We start from the raw sequence: 15,224 nt of genomic DNA, 5'->3' as shown, positions 1-15,224 counted from the left end.
ATGACTACATTCAGTTATTTGTGATTTCAGTGTTCTGTTGATGACTACATTCAGTTATTTGTGATTTCAGTGTTCTGTTGATGACTACATTCAGTTATTTGTGATTTCAGTGTTGTATTGATGACTACATTCAGTTATTTGTGATTTCAGTGTTGTATTGATGACTACATTCAGTTATTTGTGATTTCAGTGTTCTGCTGATGACTACATTCAGTTATTTGTGATTTCAGTGTTCTGCTGATGAATGTGGAGCCAGATGGACCCCTATACGAGCTTCCTGTACTTGGCAGTGTGGTGACAGAAAGTATGAAGAGACAGTCCACTAACATAGTACTTAGTGATAGATGTTTCATCTACTTCGGTGGTGTGGGTGTTGGAAAATCGCTGTGAGTACATTAACTATTTTTTAATTGCAAATGTTTTGTTGCGAAGCAAATTACATGTTTATAACAAATTCTTCCTTAATTTTTTTGCAGAAATTCATAATTACCAGCATGGTTTTATTAATAGTTTTGGATTGAATCTTTAAATGAAAATGCAAAATTCATCAATTTTGAATTCAAAAAATGTTGTTTTTATGTTTCTTAGGGAAAAGAAGTTCAGGTTAAAAAACCAAGCACAATATCCCCTGAAATTGAAATTGGAAGTACGAGATAAATCACATGTTTTCAAGGTAAACTCTCTTTGTTTTAAAATTTTGTTTCTTAAATAGTATGGTTTTGTCTTTACAAATGCCAAACGTCTGTTGAAGTACATTTGTACCTAAAGCTGTCTTATGAGTGGGATACCCCAAAATTGGGTCTTTTTAAAGCCCAATCTCTCAAACCTGTTGGTTTTGTCAAAGAAAATCATTGTTGGTCCAAATAGGTTAGAACGCTTTTTTCTTTTTCAGTATGAACTTGACCTAATGACCTCATTAGGATCTCTGTTTTGGTCCTGGCTATTACATTTGGAGTTACCATAGAATTGCTCTGTTTTCTCGGGGTCAGATTTCCCTAGTTTGAGATAAATAGTAATCTTGTGTTTGTTCTTTATGGTAGGTGATTTGTGGGTGTGTCAATGTCACAAAAACTACCAAATATTGAGTCCTACAAATTTATCTGATTGTCAATTCACACTACATGTCACCATTAGATCAAAAACCTTTCATTTACAGATTAAAACCAATTTCAAATTGCTTAAAATGATCTCGATTTTTTACTTGCCAAGAACTAAATCAGTAAAGCTTTGACCATTGCATGTGTGAATTATGAATAAGATAGGCTTGATCTGGAGCAAAGAAATTACATTCCTCAACACTGTACAGACATAATGAAATCGGTATTGTCCCTGACTACTATGCAGATGAAGGTTATGAATATTAGTTTACCCTGGTAATCTGGAAATATGTGATATGGAATTTGTGTTTCTCAACATTTCAGTTGCGCACATCAGCTATCCAGTCCAACAGTTTAACAGAGATCAGAGATGTCATTGTCCAGCCACTGGAGACTTTTCCTATTTATGTGATGTACTCCCCACTCTCCACAGCACTGAGCTCGGGGAAAATCATCATCAAACCGTACGACACAGCGGACAAGTTCTCAGTAGGCCTTCCTGTCTCTTCTGAAAATATTTCATGAATCAGTTAAGGAATGAAATAAAAGTATTTTTCTTTAATAGGCATGAGACATACATGTATTTTTGCAGTCTCGTGTATTAAAGATACATGTATTACTCTATTTAAGTTGTATGTCTGTGCATACAGGTGTATTGTGAATAGTATAGGTAAATCATGTACTGACACAGTGCCAGTATATAATGTGTGTTCCTTACTACAGATACCCGTGTCTGGTTATGGGGGAGTCGGTAAGCTGGTTGTGGAAGGTGCCAGTATTGCGGACATGAACCGGTATTGTCTGGATATGGGTGATATTTCTCTGGGGCAGGAAACAGGAGAGAAGATCATTGTTAGGAATGTTGGGTCACGACCTGTCTTTGTTAAACTCATGGCCTACACAGGTTTGTTGGACAATAGAATATTTTACTCATTGATATTAATGAATCCCATCAATTAGACTTCAAAAAAGGATAATTCAAGATGTGGAACTAAATACTGTATTCTTTTATTTTTGGATCTTTTCAGGATCGCATTGCAGAAAAGATAATGTGTCCAGTAGAGTGTTGGTAGAACCAAGTGAATTTATTCTGGAACAAGAGGGAACAAAAGTAGGTTTTGTCATCTCCTACACTGTCAAAATAAGTGTTACAGGGTGTTAGATTCAATGTTTACATGTACATACTCGATGCCTAGTAAAATAGAATGTGTTTTAACTGTCAGAATGCTCGTTTCTTACAGTCTGTGATTTTTGAGTTGAACCCTTCGTTTCTTACAGTCTGTGATTATTGAGTTGAACCCTTCGTTTCTTACAGTCTGTGATTATTGTGTTGAACCCTTCTGACCGAGAGACATCACTGTGTACCAACAGCAGGCAGATCATATCAACAGTAGTGGCCTTTTATGGTGATGAAATTTCCAGGCAGAGATTCCGAGGGTTTGAATTTGCTTTATTATCTCTCATTACTACATTGTTAAAATAAACACTTAATATGCTGTACAATACGTATGTCTGCTGTGCAAATCAGGTACACAACACTACTGGTCAGGTTTATAAAAAATTCTTTGTGATATTTTTTTTTTACTTGTTATTGTCAATATTCTTAAAGATGGATTTTAAGTGTTTGTTAGATTATAGAAAATTTACATATTGTAGACTATGTAGTAACAAATATTGACTCAACAACACTACATGTAGTAGTGGGTGCTGTTCAGCCGAAATTAAATTGAAAACTAAAACAATTGTGCAAGATTGCAAGAAAGGTTAGAGGAGTAGCAAAACCACCAACCCCTCCCTAGCCCGCCCCATAGTTTGATAAAAATGACAAGGAAGGTTATTTTATGCTGTTTTGGACGGTTGAGTGTACACCCTTTTTGGCAGGAAAAAGTGTTGTATGAGGGGGGCAACACACATGCCACCCCACCCCTCCCTTTTGAATTTTTTTTTTGATTGGGCCATTCATTACATAGAGTTTGTGTTGAATGGTGTGGATACTCTGCTATGTTATTGTGTGACTCAGTCTCTTGAAAATGCTGACACAGTGCTGGGTGTTTTTTTATTGGTAGGTTCTAAAATTTTATACATACTCAATATTTTGTTTTCCCTACAGGGTCATGAGTTCTACTACAAAGCCATACAAACCGAGCTCTTCTGTAGATCCTCTCATCCTGTCACTCAATCTTAACCACAACATACCTGATGAAAACTTGGTGCCAGAATTCACAGGTACATTGTATCATCTTGGATTCAGTGTGGTTCTTCCACTCTTTCAATTTTGTCAAAAGCTCATCATTTAATGTATATAGCACCTGATGTAGATTTTACTTTCATTTCACTTTCAGTTCCTTCAGAGGTGACTACGAACTCGATGATTGATACTTTTTATACCACCATGTCCAGACTATATATAGCCCTTGTGGGTTCTCCTTCGGAATTCTCCCTAACCAAAACTCCCCAGATACACCACTCTGGAAAGTCACCCATTAACACAGAGAAAAACTGGAGAACCAGTGCTAGTCTTACAGGAATTCCCTCGAAAGATCCAAACAGGTGACAAAGCTTTGAAAATTTATGTTAATGTATGTTTCAAGTTATAAATCCCCTATTGCTATTGGTCTGCATCTGTTGTCATCTGTTATCAATTGATAACTACCTTTAGGACAAGGGGACATAAACTGTAAATTTCAGGACTCTTGCACCCCTGGGGCTTTAGGGACAGGGCAAAAATTGACCAATTTGAAACTAAATTGATATTTCAAAGGGGCAAATAGTCCTCTACGAAAGTTTGTAAATTTGATAATCCCAAGGGATGGGGTTTTGGTATCAGAGTGGGGCCAAAATAGTCAGTGATTAATGTCTTTAATTGTCTTTTGAAAGACTGCTTTCATTTTGCTGATACTATATGAAAAGTAAATGCATATCTAGGAAAAGCAGAAAGGGATAATCAAAATTGTGAATTTCGCTGCCCCGGGGTTCTTTCTAGGGTGTTTCCAAAATAGTCGTTTGGTTTTTATATAACATATATTTATGTAAAGTTGGTCTTCAGTATGGGTGCTTTTGGGGGTATTTATCTTTTTGATTTTGTTTTATACTGCTGCTGAATATTAGAATTTAATTTAGATAGGCAGAAGAGGAAAATTATTATAGATTTTGTGGCCCTTTGGGGCTAGTGACACTTTTATCTAATACTCATGTGACAGATAAGGCCTGTGGATCGGCTGTTAATGTGAAAACTGTAGATGAATGTGTACAGTGTATGAACTGTATGATATGAAATTTCATAGTGTAATTTAAAATTGATCAAGAGCAAGAAATAAGTATTCAGAATTAGATATTCTATGTATTCAATGTTACTTGAGTAATGATGGATGACTAGTATGCATCAGTTTTATCTTTGTTTTCATATGCTGTGTGCGTGTTTAATCAGATTTCATTATAAGAAGCTTGATAGTTTTAATTGATAAGAATTTTTTGTATGCAGGTGCATATCCCCCCGAAGTAGCACCACTCCCCTACAGAACTCCCCACTGTTTGTGCCGGAGGAGGAGGACAAGGATTGGACAGTCAAACCGACTCAGCTCATTTTCCGTGTTTCTAGTAAACGTAAGTTTCTGATTTAATATATACTTGTATAATAGTGTCAGTGATTTACTAAGTCTTTTTTAAATGTATTAAAGATGATAAGAGCTAATCAAGTACATTGTTCAAAATTCTTGAATTTGTGTTTGTGTAGTACAAATTTGTACATGTATTCAAATTTAAAATTGATTTTTTGTTTTGTTTAGAAGACGAGAAACTACCAATCCTGAAGTTTCAGATCAGTAATTTCCAAAGTAGGACACTGTCGTAAGTGGATGTGAATTACAGTATTTGGAATTTTAAAAAAGGAAAAATACTACAGTTGAATTGTTATACTTAAGTCATTTAAATATTCTGTACTTTCTGCAACAGAATTGGAGAGGGGTGATAGAATTAGGTTTTGTTTCCGTCTGTAGACAGCTTGGTCTGAAGTCGCCATACTTCACACACAGACATTCCATGGAATGAGGATTACCCCTGCCCCGTGAAGGGTTTAAGAGTCAAGTGCATTAAACAATAGTTTCTGGGTCTTAAGAAGTTAGCTTTGCAGTATTTAGCAGTACTTCACAAAATGGTCTATGTAGGCATTACATCGGTCCAAATGTATATCTGTCCTTTTTGAATTTTTTTTTTATGTCAATTCAAATTTTTGGTCCAAATATATATCTGTCCTTTTTGAATTTTTTTTTTATGTCAATTCAAATTTAGAAATGATTTTGAGATACACAAAATGAAATTCATGATAAAATAGATAATAGAACTTTAAATCTTCAAGATGTTACTATTTCTACGTGTATCTCATCTAAAACTTAAAATCATCAAGAATTGCACACACTCGATAAAATAGAACTATAAATCTTAAAGCTGTATGACCCGATGTTCATGTATTATTTTTGTACATAATTACTTTAAAGCAGATTAATTACTTTATAAAGTTATTAACTTTCCCTTAATTACATGCTTGAAAACATCTGCATGTAAAAGAAACAGTGCGAATATTATTTAGAAAGTAAATATAGTGGCTACATATATAAATCATCCCATAATAGACGTCTATAAATAGACCCACATGCGTCAAGGGAATCCCAACATGATGTATTAACTCATACACAAATGTCTAGTTTTAAGGCTGAAAGAGCGTAAAACAACGAATTACTAAGAGGTATTTGATATTTTTATTTCTATTAAACTTATGGTACGGTACTGTTATAACAAAATACACAGCTTTACACAGATAAGACCATCGATGATCTGAAAGTTTGAACTGGTCACGTGACTGTCACTTGAAATGGCAGAGTGACGCGGTTATTTGTAAACATCGATTTAAAATCAAATTATTTGGGTTAAAACAGATGAAATAATTTATGATATGTCGTACAGTCTCATAACTACATACTTGCGATGATTTAATAGCGTTTTTACGAGATGGAAAAAAATATTGTAATTCGGACCATACAGCTTTAAAGATGTTACTATTTTTACGTTTATCTCATCTAAAACTTAAAATCATCAAGAATTGAGCACACTCGCCATGAAATGAGGATTTCTATCAACTAGGTCATAGGTATAGGTCAAGCTAAATGCATAATTTTCAAGGAAGCATAACAAATCTTTCATCAATTACTACCAAGATCAGCCCCATTTCAGTTGTGCTCAATAAGAGGCATACAATCAGTCTAAATAAGACATTTCTAGTTTTTAGGTGAGTCATAGCAGAAGTTGATAGTCTGTATAGAACTACTGTTGTAATGTAGAGTATGTATGATACATGCATCATATCTATCCAGGTACGACTTGAGCTGGCCTGGTCAGAAATTGAAATTGACACCAGAGGGCGGAGTGGTTGGACCAAAGTAAGTACATTTATATCGCTAAACCCATTCAATAAGTGAGTACATTTATATCGTTAACCCATTCAGTAAGTGAGTACATTTATATCATTAAACCCTTTCAGTAAGCGAGTACATTTATATTGTTAACCCATTCAATAAGTGAGTACATTTATATCGCTAAACCCATTCAGTAAGCTAGCACATTTATATCGCTAAACCCATTCGGTAAGCTCTTAAACCTGTGGGTTTTTTTTTTGTGATACACCAAATACATGTACTTAAATCATTTGAATATTCATTTAACAGGGACAAAGTGACAGTGTGCATCAGCCCGAGTCCTACAGTGTACAAGTTAATTAATGAACTCCCATGGAGTGGGTGTGTCCATGTCACATGTGGCCAGAAAACCAAGGTAATCTTATGACTTTGAACTTGGTATGAAAACGTGATTTAATGGAATAGTATTACTAAAATTTTGAAAAAAGTAAGATACATATAAGTTTACTTTATCTTTCTGATAAAATTTTCATACATGTTACACAGTACTTACATGTTATGTAGGAATAAAATTCGTATATATACATGGACTTTTACATTCATAGTTATGATTTTTTTTTTGCATTATGATATTACAGAAGGTACAGGTGCAGATCAGGACAGATATTGAGGACAGCCAACCAGCCCTGCCACAGACTCTGGTCCCTGTATTCAGACACAGTGTTGGCCCAACAATCAGTCTGCCTTATGAGACCAGTGTGGGGAGCATGATGCAGGCATCGGCTCACAAAATTGAATTCCCGGTTACTAATGTTGGAGAGCAGTCTGGTAAAAGAATGCATCAATTGTGTTAACATAAAGTGCTACGCAAAAAAAGAAACAACCCACATTTTTTTTTTATTTTCATTCTTTTGAACAAATAAAACTAAGTTATGGTATATAACAAAATTTAAAAGAAAAGTTGTGATAAAAGAATCAGGATCTTTAAATGTAAATATATGATTTAAAGAAAATATTTTGGATGTACAGAATGTATGAAATATGCAGTTCTGGATTGAAACATTACAGAGACTACGTTTGAGCTGACTAACACCTCTGACAAGCCCATGCAGTGGATTGTGTCTTCATTCGCTCCACCCTATGTTAAGGTACACATTATAGATGTCTGTTCTCCACCCATTTTCATAAAGTTCTTTTACCTGTAATTCACATTCTCACAAGTTAGAATGACATTTTTTTAATTCACGGTATCTAGAAGGCACTGCTTTCAGTTATACATGTACACTTCTTCGAGAAAATAAATTTGAATCGATATACCCGTACACTGTACATGTATGTTTTTAAATTTCAAGTATAATTTATGTATCTTGTAGTTTTTCATGTTTAATTTTCGATAACAATAAGCAATAATTTTCCACTAAATCTCACTTGTGCTTGATAGTCTACATACATTTGTACTCTATTAACTTTTTGCAGTTTAAGGTTTTAATACACCTTTCACCTTCACAGAACCACTTCCTAAAATAATCTGTGTATATAGTATTTGTCTCAATGTCAGTACTGTCGCTAACTTTGAGCAGGGTGCAGACAGTACTAAGGATGTTTTCCGGGTCATGTATAAAGTTTTTGACTTCACCATCAAGTCAGGGAGTTTGCCACCAGGAAAGAGTACACAGGTAGTCAAAGGTCAAAGGTCATGCCACTGTGTGACTGTTATTTATAGTATTTTAAATTCTTTGAGATTCAGAAGTAATGTCTTGGCCAACCTCTCATTTCTTCATAATGTGTTGTAATTTTATTTTGAGAGTATTGAAATATTTTTAATCGTAATTTACAGGGAAGTGTACAATTTTTCATGTGTTATAATTTATGTAGGTAAATGTGGAATTTATGCCAAGATCTAAAGGGACTTTTACACAACACTGGGATGTACAGGGCACGAAGGATAGACCCGTCCGCCTCCAGCTCACAGGGGAGGTAATAATCAATCTCTGCAAGTAAAACTATACAGGTTGTTGAAGTATAGTGTAAGAAAATTCTTTATATGAAGAGCAATTTCAAATGAACAATGGGTTTGTTATAGAGTGTTTCCACTGATGACCTGCCTGGAAGTCAACCGTCCACTTACAGAGAGGACACAACCGAGAGTTTCCAGGAATCAGCTCACAAAACACACAAAAAGTAATCATTTCTATTGTGGATTTACACAAGCTACATTTGTACATCTGAAAAGAGTATAAAACCACAGGCACTTGACGTTTTAAATATCTATACCATATTATGGCATATATTGATCAATATTATGTTTACAGGAAGACAATTTTTTTATTATAGATATTTAAAACATCAAGTGCCTGTGTATAAAACATGTTGGTGTTGATTTTATGGTATTTGTCATGCACATGTTTTCCTTTGTGATTGGTTATGATATGTCAAAGTTTATGTGTATACTCATATTGTCTAAGGTATTGGGAGTAATTTCACTGCGTAATTTTATCAGGAGTAAAGAAAACTGGCCTGTGATTGTAAAGAATTAATTTCACTGCGTAATTTTATCAGGAGTAAGGAAGATCGGCCTGTGATTCTGAAGAATTAATTTCACTGCTTGATTTTAACAGGAGTAAGGAAGATCGGCCAGTGATTCTGAAGAATTAATTTCACTGCTTGATTTTAACAGGAGTAAGGAAGATCGGCTTGTGATTCTGAAGAATAAGGATCTGAGATTTTTGCCATGTTCAGTGGGGCAGTCACAAATAGCCAAGCTACAGATTGCCAACAACTGTTCATCACCTCAACCAGTAAGCTACCAATTTCTACTGCTCAATACTTTAACTTAAATTTTATTTATGTTTCTTTTCACCCATTTACAGCAGTCCCGTGGGTATCCGGGTTAGAATAAGTCCTCAATACCCTTTGCTTGTCATAAGAGGTGACTAAATGGAAAAACCAAAAGCCCAGTGTCACAGCCGATGTGGCACGATAAAGATCCCTCCCTGCTCAAAGGCTGTAAGCCCCTGAGCATAGGCCTAAATTTTGCAGCCCTTCACGGGCAATGGTGACGTCTCCATATTAGCGAAAATTCTTGAGTGGGACATTAAACAATATACAACCAATCAATCCATTTACAGCAAAGTGGCATTAGGTAAAACACTGACATATCCATGATGGTTTATGTTGAAAGTTTTCCTGTGTCCTTTTGGCTATATCATCATTGTACTAATGTTTAAAGCTTTTCAAGCATTATTTGTGTGGAATTTATTCATTCATTAATGTACATATCCTCATACTATTTTCTTTAGGTTTCTTATTGTATGCAAGTACCTACTATCACAAAATGACTTGTAGACATCAGATCTTGAGAACATGAATTCACAAGTGGACTGTTGATTAAGGGTTTTTAGCAATGTAAAAATGAATGTGAGAAGTATTATTTTGCAAGAGGTGCCTCTTGCTAAATGATGCAGTGATAGATTCCTCACATCTATATTTAGGAATCTACAGTATTCTATGTTTTTCCTTATGCTATAGTATAATTTATTGTTGTTGGGTAAAATTTTCTTGGTGAGAGTAATGAACTTGGGACATTTTTTGCAAAATTTACGACTTAACAGTACAGGGCTAGGGTTAACTGTTGTATTTCTTTTAAAACAGTGTTTTATTATGTCCCATTTTCCCTACAGATTGAGGTGATTCCGCCACAGCCACCATTTTATGTGAAGCACATGAGATTTGAAGTCAAGTAAGTGTGCTCAATGTTCTGAATCATTCGTTTTGGGGTTTTGGTTTATCAAAGACCGATGAAATCAAACTGTATGACAACATTTTGTAAATCTATTTCTTTGTATTCAACGTTAAAGTATTTCTTACGTTTTTTTAACTTGTGTGGTTTTCTTTGCCCAAAATGAAAGGAACTTGTAATGTTTTATTTAAGGAGTAAAAAGTATCTGATGCTCCCTGTGGAATTCCGACCGTCTGAGCCAAGCAACTACGAGGGTCTGATCGTCCTAAAGACAGGAATGGGATACACGTTAAGCGGCAAGCTGCATGGCTTTTGTACATCATAACCAGCATGTGAGGGAATTACAGTTAAACTGTGACAATATGACATTTACATGTAGCTCACATAGACATTTTGGCTTTGTTTTAAGATATTCAATGTGATTTTCTCAAAGGGACTTATGTCTCGGGTTTTCAGCATATTAAAGTATTATTGATTGCATTTACTAGTACTATATGTACAGAGCTTTAAGATTTGCATGTATAAAGACTATATGTAATCGAATCATGGTCATTTGCTTTTGTGAATTGTCAATTTTTATGAATTATACTCAGTACACTGTACATAAGCTCTATATATAGATATAATCAAAGATTTGGTAAAAATTCTGTTCTGTTACTGAATTGTGAACTGTTTTCATTACATTGTGTTTGGTTGGCTTGGCAGCTTCCAGCGTAATCTGAATATTAGTTTCTAGTTTCAAGCTTTTGTCCAGTCTCCTACATACTTATAGATTAGGTAGGTGCTGGATAAAAACCTTGGACTCTGCATTTAATAAATGAAATGGGTACACATTCTATCTGTTCAGGTTTTTAGCCTTTGAATGTTCTTTGTGTTTACAAGGCCCATTAATATTTTGTACAATGTAAATTCTCAATAGGTAATATTTATAAATATATGATTCGTAAATTTTGGTGATTGTGTGTCCATAACAAAATTAATTTTAAACACTGGTTTTTCATTGGTGCACATATAGTGTAGACAAGAAACCGTGGCAGTGATTGGATCTGTGATAGAAATGGTACTTCAGTAAGCACTTCTGTTTCTTTGTTGAAAATGTTTAGTCTTTGGAAAGAGAGAGGGAGAGAAAGAGGGAGAGAAAGATAAATTATACTTTTCTAAAATTGTCTCAATCCTTGTCTTTCTGTAGATGGTTTTTTTTTCTTTCAAAGTACCCCAGTAATGAAGAAACCTACATGTGTTCACTATAAGACATACCTCAGTTCATGGTACTTAATATTTTATATGGTAGAGCAAACAAATTTGTGTATTTCACTGGAAAATATTAAATTCAGAAAAATGGGAAGTTAGATGTTAAAATTAAATGAATTCTTTTAGTAAATTCTCAAAAGAGTAATATTGAATAACATAAAACTTTATTCGCTTTCACTGTTGATCTCCGATTTCTAAATGTTGATGGTGGAAAACTGGCATGTACATGTATTTATATAGACTGATAATTTATTTCACCTTGTAGAAATGTTTGTTACATATTATAAACAATGCTTGTACATGTATATTAAGGTTGAAAAATAAATAGATTAAAAGTGTGTCGTTTCATGTTTATTACATGTAAATTACTGGTATAATGATCCCTTCTACATCTCTCGTACGTTTTGCGAGTGGGAATGTCATCATTAGCGACAGTTCCTTAATAGGACGATAACTAATTGATAATGATAAAAAGATTATGGCTTACAATAATTCCCAAACTTTTCATATAGATAACAATTAAAACACTGTCGGTATTAAATTTACATTAATTCACTATCTCGCCATTTACATATGTAAGCCAGACTCATTTACACAGTTGCATTTAGGATATGCGAAGCAAGAAGTTTAGAGCATCTGAGAGTTCACATTTTTTTTTTGGAGAATTGTACCGGTAGAATGTGGTAGAAAATTCAACAGTTCACATAATTAAGTATCGTGTGGTTCTGTGAAGAAAACGAGATCCGTTTGAGAACAACTGTGCTCCCGTGAATGGTCACTAAAGGGACCTTTGTAAGGCAGGTAGCTTTGACTGTAATCTATCAGCTCACCTAGTTTGAAGATCCCAGCTTGCAACATATCCCAAGTCATTAGAATGTTCCTCTGCCTTATGCTTAGCATAGACAAGAACTACAGGCATTTCTAATGGAACCTTAAAAACAAGCGTATATCACGGTAATGATTCTAATACAAGTCAATTATGTTAAACTCCAAATTTCTTGCCAAACAACTCAGGAGTTGTGATAACAATTGTGTATGGAGTGCAAAGTTAAAATAAATTCATAAAATTGAAGATATTTTTAATAATTGCTTTCTTCAATTCAATAAATGTGCACAATAATTGGCTCACCTGAGCTGAAAGCTCAAATGAGGTCTTGCAATCAGGTGCCCGTTTTCTGTCTGTCTGTTCATCTGTAAACTTTTCATCTTTTGACTTCTCCAGAACCACTAGACCAATTTCAAACAAACTTGGTACAAATCATCCTTAGGAGAAGGGGATTCAAGTTTGTTCAAATGAAGGACCATGCACCCTTCAAAGGGGAGATAATCGCAAAAATAGGGAGGGGTCATTTAAAAATCTTCTTAAGAATCGCTGGGCCAGGAAAGCTTCTTGACATAGTGGAGATTCAAGTTTGTTAAAATCATGACCCCTGGGGGTAGAATGGGGACACAATAGGGGATCAAAGTTTTACATACATATAGGGAAAATCTTTAAAAATCTTCTCAATAACCACTGGGTCAGAAAAGTTTACATTTACATGAAAGCTTCTGGACATAGTGCAGATTCAAGTTTGTAAAAAATCATGGCCCCTGGGGTTAGGTTGGAGCCACAATAGGGATCAAAGTTGTACATGCGAATATGTAGGAGAAATCTTTAAATATGGGCCAAGATGAGCGATGTGGCCCATGGGTCTCTTGTTGAATTCTTGTTCTCTTCAGTTGAATTAATTTAATTGATGCATGCAGTATTTTTTAAGAGAGCAACTACAATTCAACATATCCACAATTAAATTAATTATCTCTATTGAATTGTTGCTCCATTTCGAAGAATTGATGCACTCATAAGTTCCTTATACAAATTTGAAAAAAGTAAATAATTAAAGATATCTTCAATTGAATGATAGAGATAAAATCATTTATACTGAGCCCCAAGTGCAATTTTGCAAGCAATTTTACAACATTGATATGTGCATCAAGTAAACTGATGAAAGCAAAAATTGATTTGATGTGCGCATCGATTCAATTTTTGTGTGCAATAATTGAATTTGTGACATCCTCAAATATTTGAGTTTATGCTAATTTGGTGCTCCATAATTATGGGAGGCCTCCAGGCCCGCCTGATTTTTTTTTCATTACTTTCGAACTTTATTGGTTCTTGTTTGTTTATTGTTTTATGTCCCATTCAAGAATTTTTCACTTGCGTTGAGACATCACCATAAAACTGGTAATAACATTTAATGGAGAGGCATTGCTAGAAAATAAGTTGGAAATATTTTCTGCACCACAATCGTGTAATGGAGAACACTAGGTCATACCCGACACAAAGCTTGCTTAGGACTAGGTCATACCCGGCACAAAGCTTGCTTAGGACTAGGTCATACCGACACAAAGCTTGCTTAGGACTAGGTCATAACTGACACAAAGCTTGCTTAGGACTAGGCCATACCGACACAATGCTTGCTTACTTTTTTTGTTGAGTATGTAAACTTTATTTCAACAGAAAATTTCTTGTTAAGGAGGTACTCTACATTATCATAATGGCCGACTTCCTTTTAAAACATGGATGAAAATATAAATATCAGCAATATTTGTTCATTCATTCAAAAATTTATTGCCTAACTGAGTAGCTCAGTAGGTTAACACATCGACTGCTGAACTGTAGATCACGGGGTCGAGTCTAGCAGGGGTTTTAAATTTTTTTCATATTGCTTTCTACTAAAATTGCATTTTTTGAGTAAAGTAATTTCGAAAGTTTTTAATTTCAAAATACTGTTGTACATATCCTCCAGTTTTCATCCATATTAAATTTCTCTGGTGTAGCATACCTCCTTAAAATGAACACGTATCATGACAAACATATTGACGTTATAAACAATTGGTAGACATCATTATGAACTTGCTGTAGAGGTGCTTTATTCTTTACTGAATGGACACAAATCATACAATTAAACTAATATTTGTACAAATAATTACATGTGTATATCTTATTCCAATATAAAACAAAAAAAATTGCTGAATCTCAATTTATCTTAATATCATATGAGAGAATGAATCGGGTGCACCAATTCACATTTGAAAAATTCTATATTCCACCCACGTTCTTAAAAATTTGAGGAGGAAAGCAGCATTAAATCTATGGCACAATTTTTACTTATTTGCTATTAAAAGGAGTTTATTATGAGCATTTAGAAACATTAATTAAAGTAAGCATGAGATTTTCCTAGTAAGCCGAGAGATAGATGGATATAACAGTACTGGCTAATTCATCAAAGTGAAGCAAACTCGGCTCCCCAAAACACCAGGTTTATATCTGTAGACACGAGCACATGCTCACTTTATCCAATTCACACTGATGAAACAAGCGTGTACTTACTTTATCCAATTCATACTGATGAAACAAGCGCATGTTTACTTTATCCAATTCATACTGATGAAACAAGCGTGTACTTACTTTATCCAATTCATACTGATGAAACAAGCACATGTTTAATTTATCCAATTCAAACTGATGAAACAAGCATGTGCTAACTTTTTCCAGTTTTGTATCACTGACACCAGCATGTGCTTACACTTTTCAGTTCCTATTGGTGGCATAAGTAATGTGCTTACGGTTTCTAATTCATACTGATGATGCAAGCATATGCGTACATTTTCCAAATTTGTATCATTGACACAAGCATGTGCTTACTCATTCCAATTCATATTGGTAACATAAAAATGTGCTTACTC

The 15,224-nt window shown here is 34.5% G+C and overlaps 2 protein-coding genes across 7 annotated transcripts in view; one reads left to right on the top strand and one right to left on the bottom strand.

Moving 5' to 3' along the window:
• LOC125681509 (centrosomal protein of 192 kDa-like) overlaps window positions 1-11,833 on the top strand; it is a 43,117-nt gene extending 31,284 nt beyond the window's left edge. For 4 of the 6 annotated variants that reach the window (XM_056160482.1, XM_056160494.1, XM_056160489.1 and 1 more), the window contains 20 exons: window positions 231-386; window positions 589-673; window positions 1,422-1,586; window positions 1,821-2,001; window positions 2,126-2,208; window positions 2,413-2,534; window positions 3,208-3,323; window positions 3,440-3,647; window positions 4,579-4,700; window positions 4,883-4,943; window positions 6,464-6,529; window positions 6,815-6,920; window positions 7,144-7,333; window positions 7,574-7,653; window positions 8,086-8,181; window positions 8,381-8,482; window positions 8,589-8,686; window positions 9,183-9,303; window positions 10,186-10,244; window positions 10,437-11,833. In XM_056160482.1, the coding sequence (XP_056016457.1) occupies window positions 231-386; window positions 589-673; window positions 1,422-1,586; window positions 1,821-2,001; window positions 2,126-2,208; window positions 2,413-2,534; window positions 3,208-3,323; window positions 3,440-3,647; window positions 4,579-4,700; window positions 4,883-4,943; window positions 6,464-6,529; window positions 6,815-6,920; window positions 7,144-7,333; window positions 7,574-7,653; window positions 8,086-8,181; window positions 8,381-8,482; window positions 8,589-8,686; window positions 9,183-9,303; window positions 10,186-10,244; window positions 10,437-10,569 (2,350 nt within the window). In that variant the 3' untranslated portion in view covers window positions 10,570-11,833. Of the gene's footprint in view, window positions 1-230; window positions 387-588; window positions 674-1,421; window positions 1,587-1,820; window positions 2,002-2,125; window positions 2,209-2,412; window positions 2,535-3,207; window positions 3,324-3,439; window positions 3,648-4,578; window positions 4,701-4,882; window positions 4,944-6,463; window positions 6,530-6,814; window positions 6,921-7,143; window positions 7,334-7,573; window positions 7,654-8,085; window positions 8,182-8,380; window positions 8,483-8,588; window positions 8,687-9,064; window positions 9,120-9,182; window positions 9,304-10,185; window positions 10,245-10,436 lie in introns of those variants that run through there. The other 2 variants (XM_056160497.1, XM_056160502.1) reach the window with 2 other exon arrangements.
• A 2,550-nt stretch (window positions 11,834-14,383) lies between these two features.
• LOC125681490 (voltage-gated hydrogen channel 1-like) overlaps window positions 14,384-15,224 on the bottom strand; it is a 7,994-nt gene continuing 7,153 nt past the window's right edge. Inside the window, exon 3 of the mRNA XM_048921627.2 lies at window positions 14,384-15,224. This exon is cut by the window's right edge and continues 4,903 nt beyond it. The gene's annotated coding sequence lies outside the window, so the exon portion shown is untranslated.

This window comes from Ostrea edulis, chromosome 1, assembly GCF_947568905.1.
Source record: "Ostrea edulis chromosome 1, xbOstEdul1.1, whole genome shotgun sequence".
Lineage (NCBI taxonomy): Eukaryota > Metazoa > Mollusca > Bivalvia > Ostreida > Ostreidae > Ostrea > Ostrea edulis.
This window is presented reverse-complemented; position numbering and strand designations above follow the sequence as displayed.